The 18072-nt window shown below is 38.0% G+C and overlaps 1 protein-coding gene across 9 annotated transcripts in view; it reads left to right on the forward strand.

The window, feature by feature from the left end:
* Positions 1 to 18072, forward strand: part of Mekk1 (mitogen-activated protein kinase kinase kinase 4) — an 86988-nt gene that overhangs the window by 51732 nt on the left and 17184 nt on the right. For all 9 annotated transcript variants that reach the window (XM_074174634.1, XM_074174639.1, XM_074174637.1 and 6 more), the window contains 6 exons: positions 6628 to 6766; positions 6826 to 6987; positions 12054 to 12517; positions 13436 to 13838; positions 13892 to 14183; positions 14260 to 14366. In XM_074174634.1, coding sequence (XP_074030735.1) covers positions 6628 to 6766; positions 6826 to 6987; positions 12054 to 12517; positions 13436 to 13838; positions 13892 to 14183; positions 14260 to 14366 — 1567 coding nt within the window. The remainder of the gene's footprint in view (positions 1 to 6627; positions 6767 to 6825; positions 6988 to 12053; positions 12518 to 13435; positions 13839 to 13891; positions 14184 to 14259; positions 14367 to 18072) is intronic.

An 18072-nucleotide genomic window follows, 5' to 3' on the forward strand; every position in this document is an offset into this window, starting at 1 on the left:
ATATATATATATATATATATATATATATATATATATATATATATATATATATATATTTCAATATTGAATTTTACAAAAAGGATTTGAAGCTTTATATCTTCTATTAATTATCTGCGAGCACTTTCGACAGTTGGTAGTACTGTCATCCTCTAGGCACTCCTAACCGTTTACATGTTAACTTTTACGTCAATTTATATCTTCAATATATATATATATATATATATATATATATATATATATATATATATATATATATATATATATATATACATATATTGTAACTGACTGATATATATATATATATATATATATATATATATATATATATATATATATATATATATATATATATATATAAAAGTTCTCCCCTGATGATGGAACAATTTATTAAATTATGCTTATGCTTGGTTTTACGTCCGGTACCGATGATGCCCAACAGGCTGTAACAGCTGTCTACCGATGGCTCTTAAATTTAAATCAAATTGGGAATGATCAGAATAGTAATCTTCTTTATCATTTGAATTTCATGGAATTATTTTGCAGCAGCTTAACTACATTAACTAACTATATTATTTCTAGAAACAGGTGGATTCGTTTTCCGATGATATTCCATTAAAGCCTTCAAAATTTCTGCCAATGCAGTTGTCAATTGATCACAATATCAAATCAAACCTGTGAAGCATTTATGCACAGTTCTAATATTTAGTCACAATCATATTTGAATATTTGATTCCATTGGTTCAATTTGATTAGGACATTGACTGAAATTGTGAGAATAATGTATAACTAGGTCCCGAGAGTCACATATAATTCAAGAATAATTACAACTAGACGTTAATTTCATAGCTGTCAGTTTTATCACTGTTGAAAAGAAGTGGTTCATCGCTGTGAAATTTTATATTGGTGGCTCTTTTTATTGAATAGACTACAAGAACACTAACCTCTAAATTAAATAGATACGGTTCATCAATTCGTCTAGTGGCATTTTTTTCTCAACTAGTATGGCTCTTTTTTTCCCAACTAGTATGTCTTGTGCGAGCTAAGGACTAACGAGGTCTTACCTTTTAACGTGTGATTCCTAACACGGAAAACTGTAATTGTCATGAAACTAATTTTTGGGGCCTCCGGATACAAATTCGGTTATATGTGAGCCAGAGCCATAACCTGTTAACTCATCAGTTATATCACCAACAAGCTGTCCTGTGGGGGATATCATATTCCTTCGATTTAGACACGTGGATCACAGAATCTGTATCGTAATACAGGACTATCACATCAAGCCTCTCAACGATCAAAATGAAAAATTAGCTGTTTTTACATAGCTTTGTAACGATTTGGTTGCATATTTCGAATCGATCAACAATCACCTATTTTAATAAAAAAAAGGGCTAATGAATGTAATGAAGTGTTTGGAGAGCAATCTTTCCGCTGTTAGAACCTTAAAAGAAACTGAAAATTGTTCTGCCTTTTCTGTGGTCTAATGAAAATTATTCACTCCACAAATCTTTATGTGGTTGAGGTAAGTGAACCACCTGAAAGGGGGAATCTTTTCAATCTAAACAAAAGCAACACATCATAACCGTAGATTTTATATACCTTCTATCCTTCATTTGCCCTTACCCATTCCTATAATTAACAAAATTCAAATTGACGAACTCATCGTGATATTGTACGAAATAATGAATCATCTCCATTAATTTAGAGATGACCAGTTGTGTAATCTATTCAATAAAAAGAACAATATGTACTATGTTAGAGTTACCCATTTCTTGATTTCTGATTGTTTGATCTGGGGGTATATTAATCTGTAAGTGAATTTACGGCTTTGTTTTCTGACTAGCTTCTGGATTGTATCTCCGTTGAAACCATCTGTGTAATTATATCAATTTCCCTAACCAGATTGTTAGCCAACAAAGGCAGTGAGAATGCTCTGTGCAACATTGAATTGTAGGCTGCTAATTTATGACTGTCTGACAGGGTTTCTGAAAACATTGAACTCAAATTTATTCTGATCGCGTGTAATGGTCAGGTCTAAGAAATTTATCTGTTTCTCTATCTCTGTTTCGGGTGTGAATTGAATGTTGCTATTGAAATTGTCATAAATTGGTTCACCTGAAACAGGCGAGAGTATCTCGCCTGTTTCAGAGGTACTACACGACAGATTTGTTTCAGATCTAACAATCAGAAATCAAGAAATTGGTAACTGTAACATATTTTGGTAAAAGAACAGAGATAATTGTGGGTTTGTTCAGAAAATCAACGTGGAAGTGGCATTCAGACCACATGCCAGGTTATCTGATTTTCTTTTCAATGTCAAAGATAAAGTGGACAAGTTGGAGAAATCTGGAGTTTATAAGCTTAAGTGTCCGAAGTGTAATAGTGTTCATGTGGGACAATGTGGCCGAAATTTCTCAAAACGGTATGCTGAACATGAAAGGTCATTCAGACTAGGTAAAAATGATTCCACGTTGGGGTTGGTAGAGCCACACTGCATCGCGCTCCTTGAGGCTCAACTGGCAGCGACTTTTTGTCGAATCTTATTTTCATCCTGTCGCTGGAAAGCTGTTATTTGGTCCCGGCAAATTCGTGTACAATTTCCAGTCTCTCCTTCAGGTCATTCACATACTCTGAAAGCGGTACCTCTTGAGATTCATCGAAAGGACTGTCATACAATACTTTTATCGGAAGCTTCAACTCCCTACCAGTTAACAACAAGTATGGTGTATAACCTGCCGCGTCATGTTGGGAGCTCCCGTATGCCAACAGAAAAAGATGAACCAATTTATCTCAGTCTCTTTGGATTTCAGAGACAAACATCGAGAGGTAGTTATTGATGGTGCGATTATGCCTGTCGACCATTCCATCGGATTGTGTTGCAGTTGTTCTTGTCTTCTTTATTCCCAACAGAGTCATCATTTCCTTCCATAAATCAGATTCGAAATTGCGGCCCTGATCCGAGTGTAGATCTTGGGGTACTCCATGTCTGGCCATTACGTTCTGCAATAGGGCTTCTGCCACCGTTTTAGCCTCTTGGTTGAGTAAGGCTACTATTTCAGACCATATGACAAAGTAGACCGTCACAACCATAAGGTACTTGTTACCAGATGAGGTCATAGGGATTGGTCCCAAAATGTCGACTTCGATTCTCTCGAAAGGATACCCACTGAGGTACTGCTTCAACTTTCCTCTTTGCCCTGTCTTCGGACCCTTTCTCGAGGAGCACAGTTCACAGCGCTTACACCACTCTTCCACGTCTCGACGGCAATTGACCCAATAGTACCTCTCACGCACTCTCACTAAAGTTCTATTTACTCCGAAATGCCCTCCAGTGCGACCATCGTGAAGCTGTTCGAGGATACTCAGGATATACGTCTCACGATCATCTAGAATTTGTGGGTTCTTCCATCCGGGCTTTCCCATTTCCGAGTGAGTAGGTCATCTCGAATGCTCAAGGAGTCCCATTAGAGCCAGTGCTTGGAAATGTCTTGCTATTCCGGCCTCACTCCTTTGGCAATCCATTCTTGCACAGTTTTCAAGGCGGGATCCTCCTTCTGCGCTACGATGATGTCTTGCCTCGTCAGGAGGGTAGTGTCACCCTCAGAGGCTCTTAACGACCGTACCACACCATGGTCAGGTGATTCCTCAAATTATCTGTCCATATCTCTGGACAAGGGACCCTTACAGGTTGCTACCCTCCGGATCAGTGGGAACCCGATGCGGCGGGAGATAGGGGAGAGTTTATCTCCCTATCAGAGCTGTCTATAATGGAGTCTCTGCCCGCTACCTTATTACGTCTGGTGGGAAGTTCTTCTGGTAGCTGAGTATCCTTGTCATCCTGGCGTTGACAAAATTTGCATCCGGATGTCAGGCATGGTCTTCTTGAGAGGCTATCTGCGTTTCCGTGACTCTTTCCTTCCCGATGTTGAATTTCAAAAACGTAAGTTTGTAACTTTTCAATCCACCTAGCTATTTGTCCTTCTGGTGTTCTGAAGTTGAAGAGCCATCGAAGTGTTGAATGGTCTGATCTGATAAAAAATTTACGGTCATATAAAAAGGAGTGGTAGTGATCCACCGCTTTGACCACTGCGAGGAGTTCTTTTCTAGTAACGCAGTAATTTCTTTCTGACGTTCCCAGGGACTTACTAAAATAGCTGATGACCACTTCTTCCTCTTGTACCTGGGAAAGTACTGCCCCTATTCCATGTCGGGATGCATCCATGTCCAATATGAACAAGCCCTACTCCTTTGGGTATGCCAGGATCGGTGCGCTGATCAAATGTCTCTTCAGGACAGCAAATGCTTGCTGGCAGTCTGGAGACCAAACGAAAGGTGTTCTCTTTTCAGTTATGCAGCGGTCTGGAGATTTTTCCAAAGTCCTTCACGAAACGCCGGTCATAGCTACTTAGTCCAAGGAAAATTCTTACGTCGTGCTTGCTCTTTAGTGTTGGCCATTCTTGCACTGCCTTGATTTTATCTGGATCTGTTTCAACTCATTTTGGAGACACAACGTGTCCTAAGAAATTCACCTTTTCCTGAAAGAGGCAGCACTTCTTAGGATTAATCTGCAAATGGGCATTCCGTAGCCTTGTGAAAACACTCCTCAAGTTTGACAGATGTTCGTCAAAACTTTTTCCGGTGACTATAATGTCATCAAGATAGACCAAGCATGTTGTTCAGGTAAGTCCTCTCAACACCAACTCCATCAAGCGTTCAAATGTTGCGGGTGCGTTACCTAACCTGAACGGCATAAACTTAAACTGGTATAATCCATTGCCGGTGGAAAAAGCAGTCTTCTCTTTATCCTTGGGGCAAACTTCCACCTACCAATATCCGCTTTTCAGATCTAATGTTGAGAACCATCTGCATTCGGCCAAGATATTCAGGGTGTCATCTATTTTAGGGAGAGTGTAACTGTCCTTTCTGGTGACATCATTAAGCTTCCTGTAGTCTACGCAAAATCTCGTCGATATATCTTTCTTAGTCACAACAGGTGACGACCAGGGGCTGTTTGATTCCTTGATTACTCCTTCCTCCAACATGTCCTTAACAATGGATGCAGCTTTGTCTTGTTTTGGGAAGGGAAGACGTCTCGGTGGTTGACGTATGGGATTGGCATCGCCAGTATCGATGCGATGTTGAACTAAATCCGTTCGCCCAATGATTTTGCCCTTCACATCGTTCTCTTCTTCGACGAATCAGGTGTCCTTGCATAGTTCTTCTTCAGACTGATGGTTCCACGTCTTGTTGAAAGAGTTTATGAGATCTTTTGCGGGTTGTTGAGCACGCTGTAGAGGGACTTCTTCTTTTATCCTGGCGATTTTCACGATAGGTTCGCAAGTGCCTATCACTTGCTCTTTCTTGAGAGTCACCGTGTTATTATTAGGGTTGATTATTCTTACTGGAATGGTCTGATTGTTACCATTCACGAGGGATCTGGCCACGATAATTCCTGATTCAGAGCCGTTAGATGGCTCTATCAATGCTGTACTCAAGCCGCCAGGTCCAGCTATTTCCGCTTGAAGAATTTTCTCGGTGTTAGAAGAGATTCTGGAATCTTCCAGTATAACCACCTTGACGCTGTCATAAGACTGAGACGGCACGTCGAAAAAAAAATCCTCATTTCCGACTTTCAGCAGTTTAGCAATGATGAGACTATTATTAGCGAAGATACAACTCAGTACCCTTCTGGCAGTATCTGTATCTGTAGAGTAGGGAGGGTGAGTGTAGACCCTCAGCACTTAGGCCACATGTGACCCATTGTACATGTGTCCTCCTAGGTCATCGTCCATCCTGTCCTTTCCAGGAAGGTGGACAGGTCACTAGGAGACATCTCCTTTCTATTGGCAGGTGTAGGCCAAGACTCGCCGAACACATTATCTTTGGCAACCTTGAGGTGTCTTACGGTGGCCTTCGCGTAGGTTTTGGAAGCTGCAGCGACATTACTGTCGTTGCGCGGCTTCTTCAACCGGGGCAGCCGGTTCCTTGCCTTTATTCAAGGGAATACTTTATTTTCTAATAAGTCATTTTTTGTGAAGGAAACTCAATTTTTTATTGACCTCCTTTGGATATTTCCACCTTCCACAATCAGAAAAATATGAAAATTGTAATGGATAACTTAATTAATGGAGAACTTAACACACGTGTAGAAAGTGCAAACTTTTATTTTCCACCGATGAGTTACCGCGTAAATTCAAAGTGTTTTTCACATTTATTTCATTTCATCTGAGTCTAGACTAATGGTCCTGCATCATTATACCCAGAAATTTTAATTTCAATAACCCTTTGATATTCACAAATCAGATTCAATAATCATCAAGGACAAATCATACGAGTCATGATTATGAATTCAACTTGTACAATTTGGTAATAGTGAAGAATGTTTTTAATTATTTTTTGTCTTATTATTATAGAATTTCCGCGTTTCGCTACACATTGGCTTCCATCAGTTAGTGGTAAATTAAACTCTTCTTCAATGTCTTTTATATAACAGTAGGTAATGACGAAACTTATCAGATAAATGATAAAATCTGGTAAAACAGACATATAATTTATACTTTTATAGGAATAGTGTTATTAATTCACCATAACTTCTCAAATAATTTTCTCAATTGTGAATGGTGATTTTAGGCACAATTTATTCTCGGTTTGCCGAGAGTTACAAACTCTCTTCAATGAAGAGCGTGAGATGAGTCTCAAAACGATGTTTTTTCTCAAGACTAACTACGAAGAGAACTTTGCACCATCAGAAAATATGAAATTTGTTGGGGTGAGCAGAAAAATAATAGTGAAACTTTGGAAGTCTTTGTTTAATTTTATTTTTTACAGGAATCAATTATTGCCTTGAAATGCATTATACCTGACGCCATAGGCAGAGTTCAAAGGTTATTTGACCATATAAGTACTGCTAATCTGGACGACTGTGATAAAACGGCACTAAATATTAGAATAAGAGAAATCCTAATGCAAGTTTACCGTTTTGGATTTGAGGTTGGTTTATACTTTCATTGTGAAGCAATATTTAACCTGGAAATGTGGTGGACGTAATTCCTCAATATCAGTCCATTAACAGTTTTTTTTTAAACAGTGACTCCTTAAAAAAACAAGAAAACTTTTTGTAGAGAACTGTATAGCAAACAAAAAACAACAAGCGATAAATGTGGTTGTTACTGGTGAGAATAAAGTTATTCATTCGAATGAATCGTATACATGTTAACTTTTACGTCAATTTATATCTTCAATTTATTGTTTTTCACTCATCTCTATTGTATGATTTGTAATGTTATTTAAAGGCGAAAATATTCAAAAATCATTAAATTATAGGCCCTGAAGTAGCTTCCCATTAAAAGCGAAAGCTTGGCAAAGTAAAGCAGAGTTTGATTTTTGACTGAGAGACCCTGTTAATCCATTTTACCATACCAGTCGCTATATTTTTTGAATGATGCAACTAATTTTCCTTTATTTTCAGTATTTTAATATTAAATTTCACAAAAAGGATTTGAAGCTTTATATCTTCTATTAATTATCTGCGAGCGCTTTCGACAGCTGGTCGTACTGTCATCTTCTAGGCACTCCTCAAACTGAACTTGTCATCCTGTCGTCAGTCTCTTTATACAGTCAGATCGTCTCAACTCAGGTATTTCTGGTACTTTAGGTAAATTTGCATGTATTTGTACTGCATCAGGTACTACTCTGTGTGTTAGATCTTCTCTAGGAATGTGTATGGTTTTTGTTTAATATATTGAATGTGAGGTCTTGTTGTGTTTTGATTTGTACCTGTTCCTCGATAAGTGATTTATGATTGTTAAATTTATGGATGTTCAAGTTTTCCCAAATGTCCATGCGGTTTCCCATGTTGACTTGTTTTATGAGTTTTATGTTCTCTGTTGGGGGAAATTATGTTTGTTTTGTATGGCGTGTGTTGCGAGGTTTGATTTATATACTATTGGATTTATGTATGCCTTTTTGTCTTCACTGTACCTTTGGATCAGTTTTTTCTTGGTTTGGCCTTGGTTTTTCTTGGTTTGTTGCAGTCCGAGCATTGTATACTGTATATCCCGTTTTGGTCTTTGTCTTCTTCTTTTTCATAGTTGTTTATTTTTTGTGTTATCTTCGTGTTTGTCTTGTATGTGATGTTGATGTTCAGTGGTTTGAAGACGTTTGTTAGTTTTTTGGTTTGGTGTCCTACGTACGTAAATGCTGTCCATCGTTGTTGTTTTGTCTGTTGGGGTGGCTTGATCCTTGTTCTGTATTTTTTGTTTGATTCTGTTTTCTAGTTTATCTATTGTCTTTTGGGTGTATCCGTTTTCGTTCGCTATTTGGTAAATGAATTTCTGTTCTTTGTTTCGGGCTCCATTGCTGAGTGGTATCCTTAACATTCTGTATATGAATGCGTTATAGGCAGCCATTTTGTGTGATGGTGGATGGTTTGAACTTGCGGGTATGGTGGAGCTTGTTTGTGTAGGTTTCCTGTATATTGCCATTTGAAATTGTGTTTTGTTGTGGTTACATCCTATGGTTATGTCCAGGTAGTTGAGTTTTGAGTTGTGTTCTTCCTCAATGCTGAAACATATTTTTTCATTTATTTCGTTAATTTCTTTTTTTATTTGATCTATTCTTATTCCATTGTTTTGTGATATGTACAGTCCATCGCCAACGTATCTGAACCATTCTCCTTTTTCATCATGTGTTTTTATTGTTGTTAAGATTTTCTCATCTATGGTTTGCAGGTATATTTCGGATATAATGCTAGATAGTGGGGATCCCATCGCTAGTCCATCTGTTTGTTTATAAATTTTCCCTTCAGATTCGAAACAATTTTGATTTAAGTATTGTATTTAGACTGTGTTCAATTTGGTTAATGTAGGTTTTGTCTATGTTTTGGTGTTTTAGTTTCTCAGATATGATGTTTATACTTTCGTTGACTGGTATGTTGGAGTACATGTTTTTTATGTCGATCGAGAACAGTTTAGTGTTCGAGCTGACATTTGTCGTTGAGATTCTGTCTGTGAGTTCCATTGAATTTTTGATGCTGTGGTCGTTGTTCCTGTTGATTTTGTTTATTTTGTTTTTCAGTTCGTCGGCTATGAATTTTGAAATTTTGTATGAAGGTGCTTTGGTGAAATTGATAACCGGTCTTATAGGTTTATTTTCCTTATGTATCTATATCTGTGCTTTGAGTTTTGGTGCTTTTGGGTTGTCGACTGTGTATCTGTTTAATGTTTTGTTGTTAAAGATCTGTTTGTTGGATTTTATTAGACTATTAATTTGTCTTTCATATTTTGTGGTTGGATCGTGATTCATAGTGCTAAAATCGTTTTCCGTTATATAATTGTTCACTTTCATACTCGATTCCTGTTTTTCAATAATAACTGTGACGCCACAGTTATATATATATATATATATATATATATATATATATATATATATATAAAGAGAGATTTTATCGAGTGGGTATGATATAAAAATCAAAAATGAAACAATTAGTGGACACAACACTCCAAAAGTGGGGCAAACCGCGGACACGTGTTTCTGGCCATTGGCCTCATCAGCGCGGTGCAGCCAAGTGTAAAGATGGGCAACACTTGTTTGCCGAAAGCAGGAAATAACACATATGCACGGAGTCAACAACAGAAGCCAACCGCACATTTGTGGTTCCAGTTAGATGACCTAGAATTCCCAGGCTACATCTAACACGACCACGTAGGCAGCTATAGCTACCTGCGTGACATCCGGGTCCAGGATATAAATACAAAGAGAGATTTTATCGAGTGGGTATGATATAAAAATCAAAAATGAAACAATTAGTGGACACAACACTCCAAAAGTGGGGCAAACCGCGGACACGTGTTTCTGGCCATTGGCCTCATCAGCGCGGTGCAGCCAAGTGTAAAGACGAGCAACACTTGTTTGCCCCCCTTTTTGGAGTGTTATGTCCACTATTTGTTATATTTTTGATTTGTATCGTACACACACTCGATAAAATCTCTCTCTGTATTTATATCCTGGACCCGGATGTTACGCAGGTAGCTATAGCTGCCTACGTGGTCATGTTAGATGTAGCCTGGGAATTCTAGGTCTTCTAACTGGAACCACAAATGTGCGGTTGGCTCCTGTTGTTGACTCCGTGCGTATGTGCTGTATCCTGCTTTCGGCAAACAAGTATTGCCCATCTTTACACTTAGCTGCACCGCGCTGATGAGGCCAATAGCCAGAAATACGTGTCCGCGGTTTGCCCCCCTTTTTGGAGTGTTATGTCCACTATTTGTTACATTTTTTATTTGTATCATACACACTCGATAAAATCTCTCTCTCTCTGTATATATATATATATATATATATATATATATATATATATATATATATATATATATATATATATATATATATATATATATATATATATATATATATTGTGCTACAGATGCACATCTTCACAGGAGGTTGCATATCTTATTGAGGATCTAGAAGTAATTTCGAACTGGGGTGAAAATAATCAGGTTCAATTCAGTGCCTCAAAAACCCAGACATCGGTTTTCTTCAAGAAAAATGTTTCCGAACCGGATATGGTAATGCCAGGTCAGACAATTCCACTTTCTGCTTCAATAAGTCTGTTGGGGGTTAAAATGGACACCAATATGTCTTGGCACAATCATGTTGCTGGAATTGCAAAAGTTGTACACATTCAGCAACTTTTGATGCTTTATAAAGCTCAGATCATATCCTCCTTGGAGTATTGTTCTCATGTATGGAGATCCGCCCCTAAGCATACCCTGAAGCTGCTAGATTCCATCCAGAAAAGAGCCATCCCCTGATTGGAGACTCGAACATCATTTGCAACCTTGATACCTTGATACTCTGGAACATCGAAGAAAGGTTGGAGCTTTGTCTCTCTTCTATAGATACTTTCACGGGAAGTGTTCAAGTGACTTGGCACATTTGATTCCACCAAGAGCGGTACATATCAGAAATACGCGACAGACTGTGGCTGCTCATCTTTGTGAGGTTCAACTCAGTACACCTTGAACTTCTCTGTTTAAGAACTCTTTCATTTGGAGAACTGCCTTATGTGGAATAAACTTCCTGAGAACGAACAATGTGAATTACCGCATCCAAATATTTTGAACTCGTCTGCAGCTAACCGCAAACGAATCTACTAAAAAAAGGAATAGGAGTGTAATAAGAATGAAGAGAAATACGTTTATTCGATCACTGACATATTAACGTCATTGAAAATTTGAATCAGTTTAACAATGAAATGAAAAACTAGATGAACATTACAACAAAGACGAAATTTTGCAGGTGAATTTATTTCCCCCAGGAAATACCCCAATGCGGGTATTTCCTGGGCAAAATATGACATTAAAGTCTCATATATATCAAAATTATGAAATTTGAATCATATTTCGTTAGAATCGATAGAGCGAAAGATTTGAAAAATTAGAAAAATTGGGAAAAAGTCGAAGTTACAGTAGACAGTCCAAATTTTGAGCAAGGGTATAAAATTTGAAATTTTTCTTTGGCATATTACTAAAAACACAGATTTTTGAGGATTTTGGAAAAAAATGTTGAATTTGACAGGTTTAGAGTAGCACATTACAGAAGTAAAGAGGCTGCTTTTTACTAATTGTAATTTATTTTTATTGTAATTGATTGAAAATGTCCTTATGGGAGGAAACTGCAGTAACATTAGTTACAAATACAAGAGGTTAAAAAACATAGGAAGTTTTATTTCTCATTTTTCATAATGATCTCCTACCACGTAGTAAGGGCTAGATCCATCAATTCACAAATGATTCTTCTGAACAGAAAAATCAATAGTTCTTCTGATAGTGTTTCAATTGAATTTCTGTTTCTTTTCTATTATTGTATTCTATGGCTTTCTTGCAGCTGAAAAAGCAAATGCGTCACTGGAATCAATGAAATCATCCCAGAGCGCCGATTAATTTTTGTTGTTTCATAATTTAATTATTTGTATTACCTTCTTTAATGGACAAATGATATATTCTATGGTAAACTTTGAAGAATAAATAAATTTAATATATTTTCGTTTGTAGTTCTACAAGGAAATGGGAGATTCAACTCCAGCAGAATATCGTCCTCGTTTGGTTGAAAGCTTGCTATCATTTGCAAAGCTATGGATGAAATTTGTCACAGAACGTTGTGAACGAGGAAGAGGCATGCGGCCAAGATGGGCTCATCAGGGCATGGAGTTTCTCCTTACAGTATGCGAACCTGCTAACACTAAACATTTATCTGAAGAAATGTTTGAAGATCTCAAGAAGGACATGGACGTTTGTATCTCACATGTTATCGGTACTACTGCTCCTTCGACTCCGGAGAGTGGTTTTCATTCAGCCTCAACAAGGAGCAGTTTGGAACATGTTCGGGCTAGATCAAGGGGTTCATCGCCCAGCCCTCGACCAACTTATAAAAGTCAAAGATCCAAGGGAAGAAAAATCAGTACAGAGCAACAATCTCCAGTGACAGACTATTTGGATGCAGTTAATTTAAATTCAAGGTTAGTTTATTGCTATATCATACGCCACTTTAATATTTGATCAAGACTAAATAGTTTTCTGATTTTAATGTCATTTAGAAATCTTCCGAACTTTCAGAAAAAAATAAGAATACTTTGTTAACTATCACCTTTCCTTCCATCGAACCGCCCTTCTGTTCAAAGAGAACACAATCGGGCTAGTAGGCCATGACCGAATGGAACCTAAAGTACTAAAAGTTTCGTTTGCTACTGTGGCAGACATTACCAGAGATATGTGGGTTTACTGCGAGGACAAAAGTTATATCCTTAAGTCTCAGCAACGGTCGTTTATTGCTGTCCACCTAGGACAATCACGCTGGTCTAGCAGTACCACCACTCCATCCGAGATGCTGACAATACGTTTCTCAAAGGAGCAGGAATCTGCCAAGCATTGCATCTCCAGTCAGTTACATTACAGATTTTAAAGTAACAACACATATAAATTTACCCCTGTAAATTTGATTTTCTTAGTAATAAAAGTAATCTTTTAAAAGCAAGTTAAGTGCCGTCTGTAGTTTATTCGTGTCGATCTTTTGCAATCACCTTGTTAAAACATTGATGTTTTGGGTTACCTGATGTAACCCAAATACAGGCAAATTTACCTGCAGTACTTGCACTAAGGCGATCCAACCGGAATAAACAAGAAGATAAAACATTTAGTTTGAGTAGAGCGAAGAAGATGATAGCACAGCCAGCTATCGAAAGCGCTCGCATATAATAAATATAAGGTATATTATATGCGAGCACTTTCGACAGCTGAAGAAGCTAGCCACTCATGATGGCGAAACGTCGATAATAAATATCAAAAATCGACTGCCTTAAAACTCGAAAAATAGTTATATTGACTATCCCATATGATTAGGACATAAATAATACAGTTTTGGAATTTGATATTTTCAGAAAAGAAGAGAAAGCTGATGGTCAGTTGGTAAGGATCAGGGTTTTCAGTAAATCCCACACCGGTCAATTTCAAGAAGCAGTGAAAGTTTTAGAAACAGAACTCAACAACAAGTTGATCAAACAAAACCTTATTGGTAAAGTCTTTCATAATAGGACAGCAAATAAGAATATTCAGACAAAAAACGTTACATTTTCATGGCAGAGAGGTATAAAAATAGGACAAGGGAGGTTTGGCAAGGTATATGGGGCAGTTAATAATAATACTGGTGACATGATGGCAGTTAAGGAAATACCTCTCCAACATGATACTAGTTCATCGAAACATATAGCTGAAGAAATCAAGATTTTGGAGGGAATTGTTAACAAAAATCTGGTTAGGTATTATGGTGTTGAAGTACATAAGGTAGTCTATTTTGTGTTATTTTAAAGAAATGGAATAATGTGAACTCATTTTAGGATGAGATGTTGATATTCATGGAGTACTGCTCTGAAGGAACGCTGGAGAGTCTTATAGCAGGAACAGAAAGAGGTCTGACAGAACCTTTATGTAGAAGATATACATTCCAATTGGTGTCGGGAGTAGCCTGTTTACACGAACACGGAATAGTCCATAGAGATATCAAGACAGCAAATTTGTTCCTTACCAATGGAGGGAACTGTTTAAAAATTGGGGATTTTGGATGTGCGGCCAAGATAAAGTCCAACATAACCATGCCAGGAGAATTGAAAGGATTCGTTGGGACACAAGGTGAATAGATGTTCAAAAAATGATTGAAATAACTTGCTTGCTTTTGAGTTAATTGCATATTTGTTTCGATTTTCAGCTTATATGGCACCAGAAGTTTTTACTAAAAATATGTCAGAAGGTCATGGAAGGGCAGCAGATATTTGGTCTATTGGTTGTGTGGTCGTGGAAATGGTTTCAGGAAAGGTATTCAAATTACTTATTTGTATGCTGATGATTTTTGCACAGAACATCTTGAATTAAAAAGCAAAGTATTGCTGTCATTCCCTAAAAGAAAATAACATCTGCCGCCGCTGGACGTTTCTAGACGTGGCGTTGCTTTGAGAATAATGCTTCGATGAATTTCGGCGAATTTTCTACCGCCTTCGATTGCCATATATAAACGTTATCCACGTGCTTATCGATATAGTCAAGTGAAGTTTCGCGGACAGTGCGGTACAGAGCGATCTAATTAGGTGATAGACATTTGAATAATAGTTAAAGTTTAGGTTATATTAACAGGATCAGGGCCGCAACTTCGAATCGGATTTGTGGAAGGAAATGATGGCACTGTTGGGAATAAAGAAGACAAGAACAACTACACTTCACCCACAGTACGATGGAATGGTCGAGAGGCATAATCGCACCATAAATAACTACCTCTCGATGTTTGTCTGTGAAAACCAAATTGACTGGAATGAATAGGTTCCTTTCTTTTCTGTTGGCCTACAGAAGCTCCCAACATCATGCGACAGGTTACACATCATCTGTGTTGTTAATTGGCCGAGAATTGAAGCTTCAGATAAATGTAATGTGTGACAATAAATCCGAAATTTGTAAACAAACTTACCGGATCCAAATTACAGCTCTCCAGCGACAGGATGAAGACAAGATTTGACAAAAAGTCGCTGCTGGTGAGCTTCAAGGAGGGCAATGCAGTGTGGCTCTATCAACCCCAAAGTAAGAAAGGTTTGTGTCCCAAATTACAGAGACCATGGCAAGGTCTGTTTTTTGGTACCTTGGGAGCTGTCTGACTTGTCCATTCAGTCCAAGTCTGCAGAAAACACTGCAGCCTCTTGAGCTTATTGCGTTGTTCATTTTCCCATATTCTCATGACACCCATTCCATCAGTCTCGTTCCCTGTACTAGTTTGTACAGGTTCCGTGTTGGATGTTCGTTATATTCTTCTGGACGTAATTTCGTGCGTCTATATAATATTGCCTGCCTCCTGTGACTCAGTGCCTCACATTCCCACAAGATGTGTAGAGCTGTTTCTATCCCTTCGTTGGATAATCTGCAACTGAAGTCTCCGTTGTACAGCCCCATTTTATTCAGGTGTCCTCTAAGCGGACAATGACCGGTTAGTAACCCTGTAATGATTCTGAGCCGATCCCTACTATATTGAAGTAGTTCTTCGGTTTTTTTCTCGGACGGCTCCCGAATGAAGTTTCTACTGTGTTTGTTGCCAGGTACTTTTGTCCAGTACTCTGTGTGCTCCTTATTGGTCCATGTACTAATCTGGTTTCTTACCAATGATTTTGGTACCCCCAGAGCTGGTTCAGGACCTATATATGAAGTTGATGATCCGCGTCTAGCGCATTCATCAGCTATATCATTACCTGAGATTCCTGAATGCCCTGGCACCCAGTACAAAGTTAATTTGTTCCTGATTGCAAGTTCATTCAGTTCTTTATGGCATTCCCAGACCAGTTTTGATGTCACCTTCAGGTTTGTCAGAGCCCCTAGTGCGCTCTTGCTGTCTGTAAAAATATTGATCCGCTCATTTCTTTGAGGTCTCAATTTAATAAGCCTTGCACACTGCAAGATAGCATACCCTTCCGCCTGAAAGACGGATTTGTATGGTCCTAGCGGATAGCTGTAGTTTAAATTTCTATCCGCTCGGTATATTCCAGCTCCTGTTCCATGTTTGGTCTTCGATCCATCTGTATACCAAGTGTTTTTCCCAAACATGTTTTCGGGATGACTAATAGTCTTCCACTCTTCACGGCTTATGATTTTGGCCGTGAAGTTTGTGTTAAAGGTGTACTTCGGTGTCATGTGGTCCGTGCACATATTCAATATGCGCTCCTCCACTCGTTCCGAAATTTCTGTTCGGTGAGTTTTCCAGTCTGAATTGGCCCATCCTGGCCTCCCCCATTGTAAAGGAGGTAGATTCAGGAGTGTCTCCAATGCAGCTGTTGGGGTAGTTCTCATTGCTCCTGTCATTCCCAAACATGCAAGTCTTTGCACCTTGCCTAGTTTGTTGATGGCGGTCGCCTGCTTCATCTCTGGCCACCAGACCAGAGATGCATATGTTATCATGGGTTTAACCACCATCGTGTATACCCAATATACCATGTCTGGTTTTAGTCCCCATATTTTTCCATAGGTGCGTCTGGCGAGCATCAGTGCTAACTCCGCTTTCCTCTTTATCCTGTTCTTTGAATCTCAATTTTTGATCTAGTATCAAACCCAAGTTCTTTGCAGTCTCACTAAAAGGTATTGTGTCATTTCCTATCTTTTCTCTCTTTCTTTTATCTTTTTTTTTCTCTTGCTTTTCTCTAGTCTTCTTCTTCTTCTTGTTTACTGGTACTAGTCAGTAGGTATATCTTAGTTTTTAGTAAGGGTCTGAGTGGAAGACCAGTTTCTCTTTTCCTGGTGTTGAAAGAAAAGTGAACTCTCTCCTATTATTTACCTAGTTTTATTGAAATTTAATATTGGTTGTGAATTTTTGGTGAATAATAAACGTATTATATATATATATATATATATATATATATATATATATATATATATATATATATATATATATATATATATATATATATATATACATACAGCACATACGCACGGAGTCAACAACAGCTATAGCCATAGCTGCCTACGTGGTCATTTAGATGTAGCCTGGGAATTCTAGCTCTTCTAACTGAAACCACAAATATGGGGTTGGCTCCTGTTGTTGACTCCGTGCGTATGTGCTGTATCCTGCTTTGGGCAAACAAGTGTTGCCCATCTTTACACTTGGCTGCACCGCGCTGATGAGACCAATAGCCAGAAACACGTGTCCGCAGTTTGCCCCCTTTTTGGAGTGTTATGTCCACTATTTGTTACATTTTTTATTTGTATCATACACATTCGATAAAATCTCTCTCTGTATTTATATCCTGGACCCGGATGTCACGCAGGTAGCTATAGCTGCCTACGTGGTCATGTTAGATGTAGCTTGGGAATTCTAGCTCTTCTAACTGAAACCACAAATATGCGGTTGGCTACTGTTGTTGACTCCGTGCGTATGTGCTGTATCCTGCTTTCGGCAAACAAGTGCTGCCCATCTTTACACGCTGCACCGCGCTGATGAGGCCAATAACCAGAAACACGTGTCCGCGGTTTGCCCCCCTTTTTGGAGTGTTATGTCCAGTATTATATATATATATATATATATATATATATATATATATATATATATATATATATATATATCACCACATCTTTATTAAACCCTGTACTATACAAGATATCGAATTTTCAATCCCGATAGTTACTCTCACAGATATAACAGATACTCAACCATTATTGTTCAAGAAGTATTCGGAAAAAACACTGAACCAAAAAAATATGAGAAAAAAACCATAAGACAGCTCAATGAAAAAAAGTTTATTGAAAATATAAAAAACACAAATTGGCAAAACATTTTTTCAGATAGTAACTTGGATATTGTAGTTGAGAGATTTGTTGCACATTTACAATATGAAGCTGAGCAATGCACCAGTTATATACCAATAAAAAGAAACCAAAAAAAAGGAAAGATTGGATATCTACATCTTTGGTCAAATCGGTAAATAAAAAAAATAGTATATACCTACAACTCAAAAACAACCCAAACAATTTACGACTCAAAGATGAGTATAAAAAT

This window comes from Leptinotarsa decemlineata, unplaced genomic scaffold (genome assembly GCF_025532065.1).
Source record: "Leptinotarsa decemlineata unplaced genomic scaffold, Ldec_3_MD MMD2_tig00000690_RagTag_RagTag, whole genome shotgun sequence".
NCBI classification, from domain to species: domain Eukaryota; kingdom Metazoa; phylum Arthropoda; class Insecta; order Coleoptera; family Chrysomelidae; genus Leptinotarsa; species Leptinotarsa decemlineata.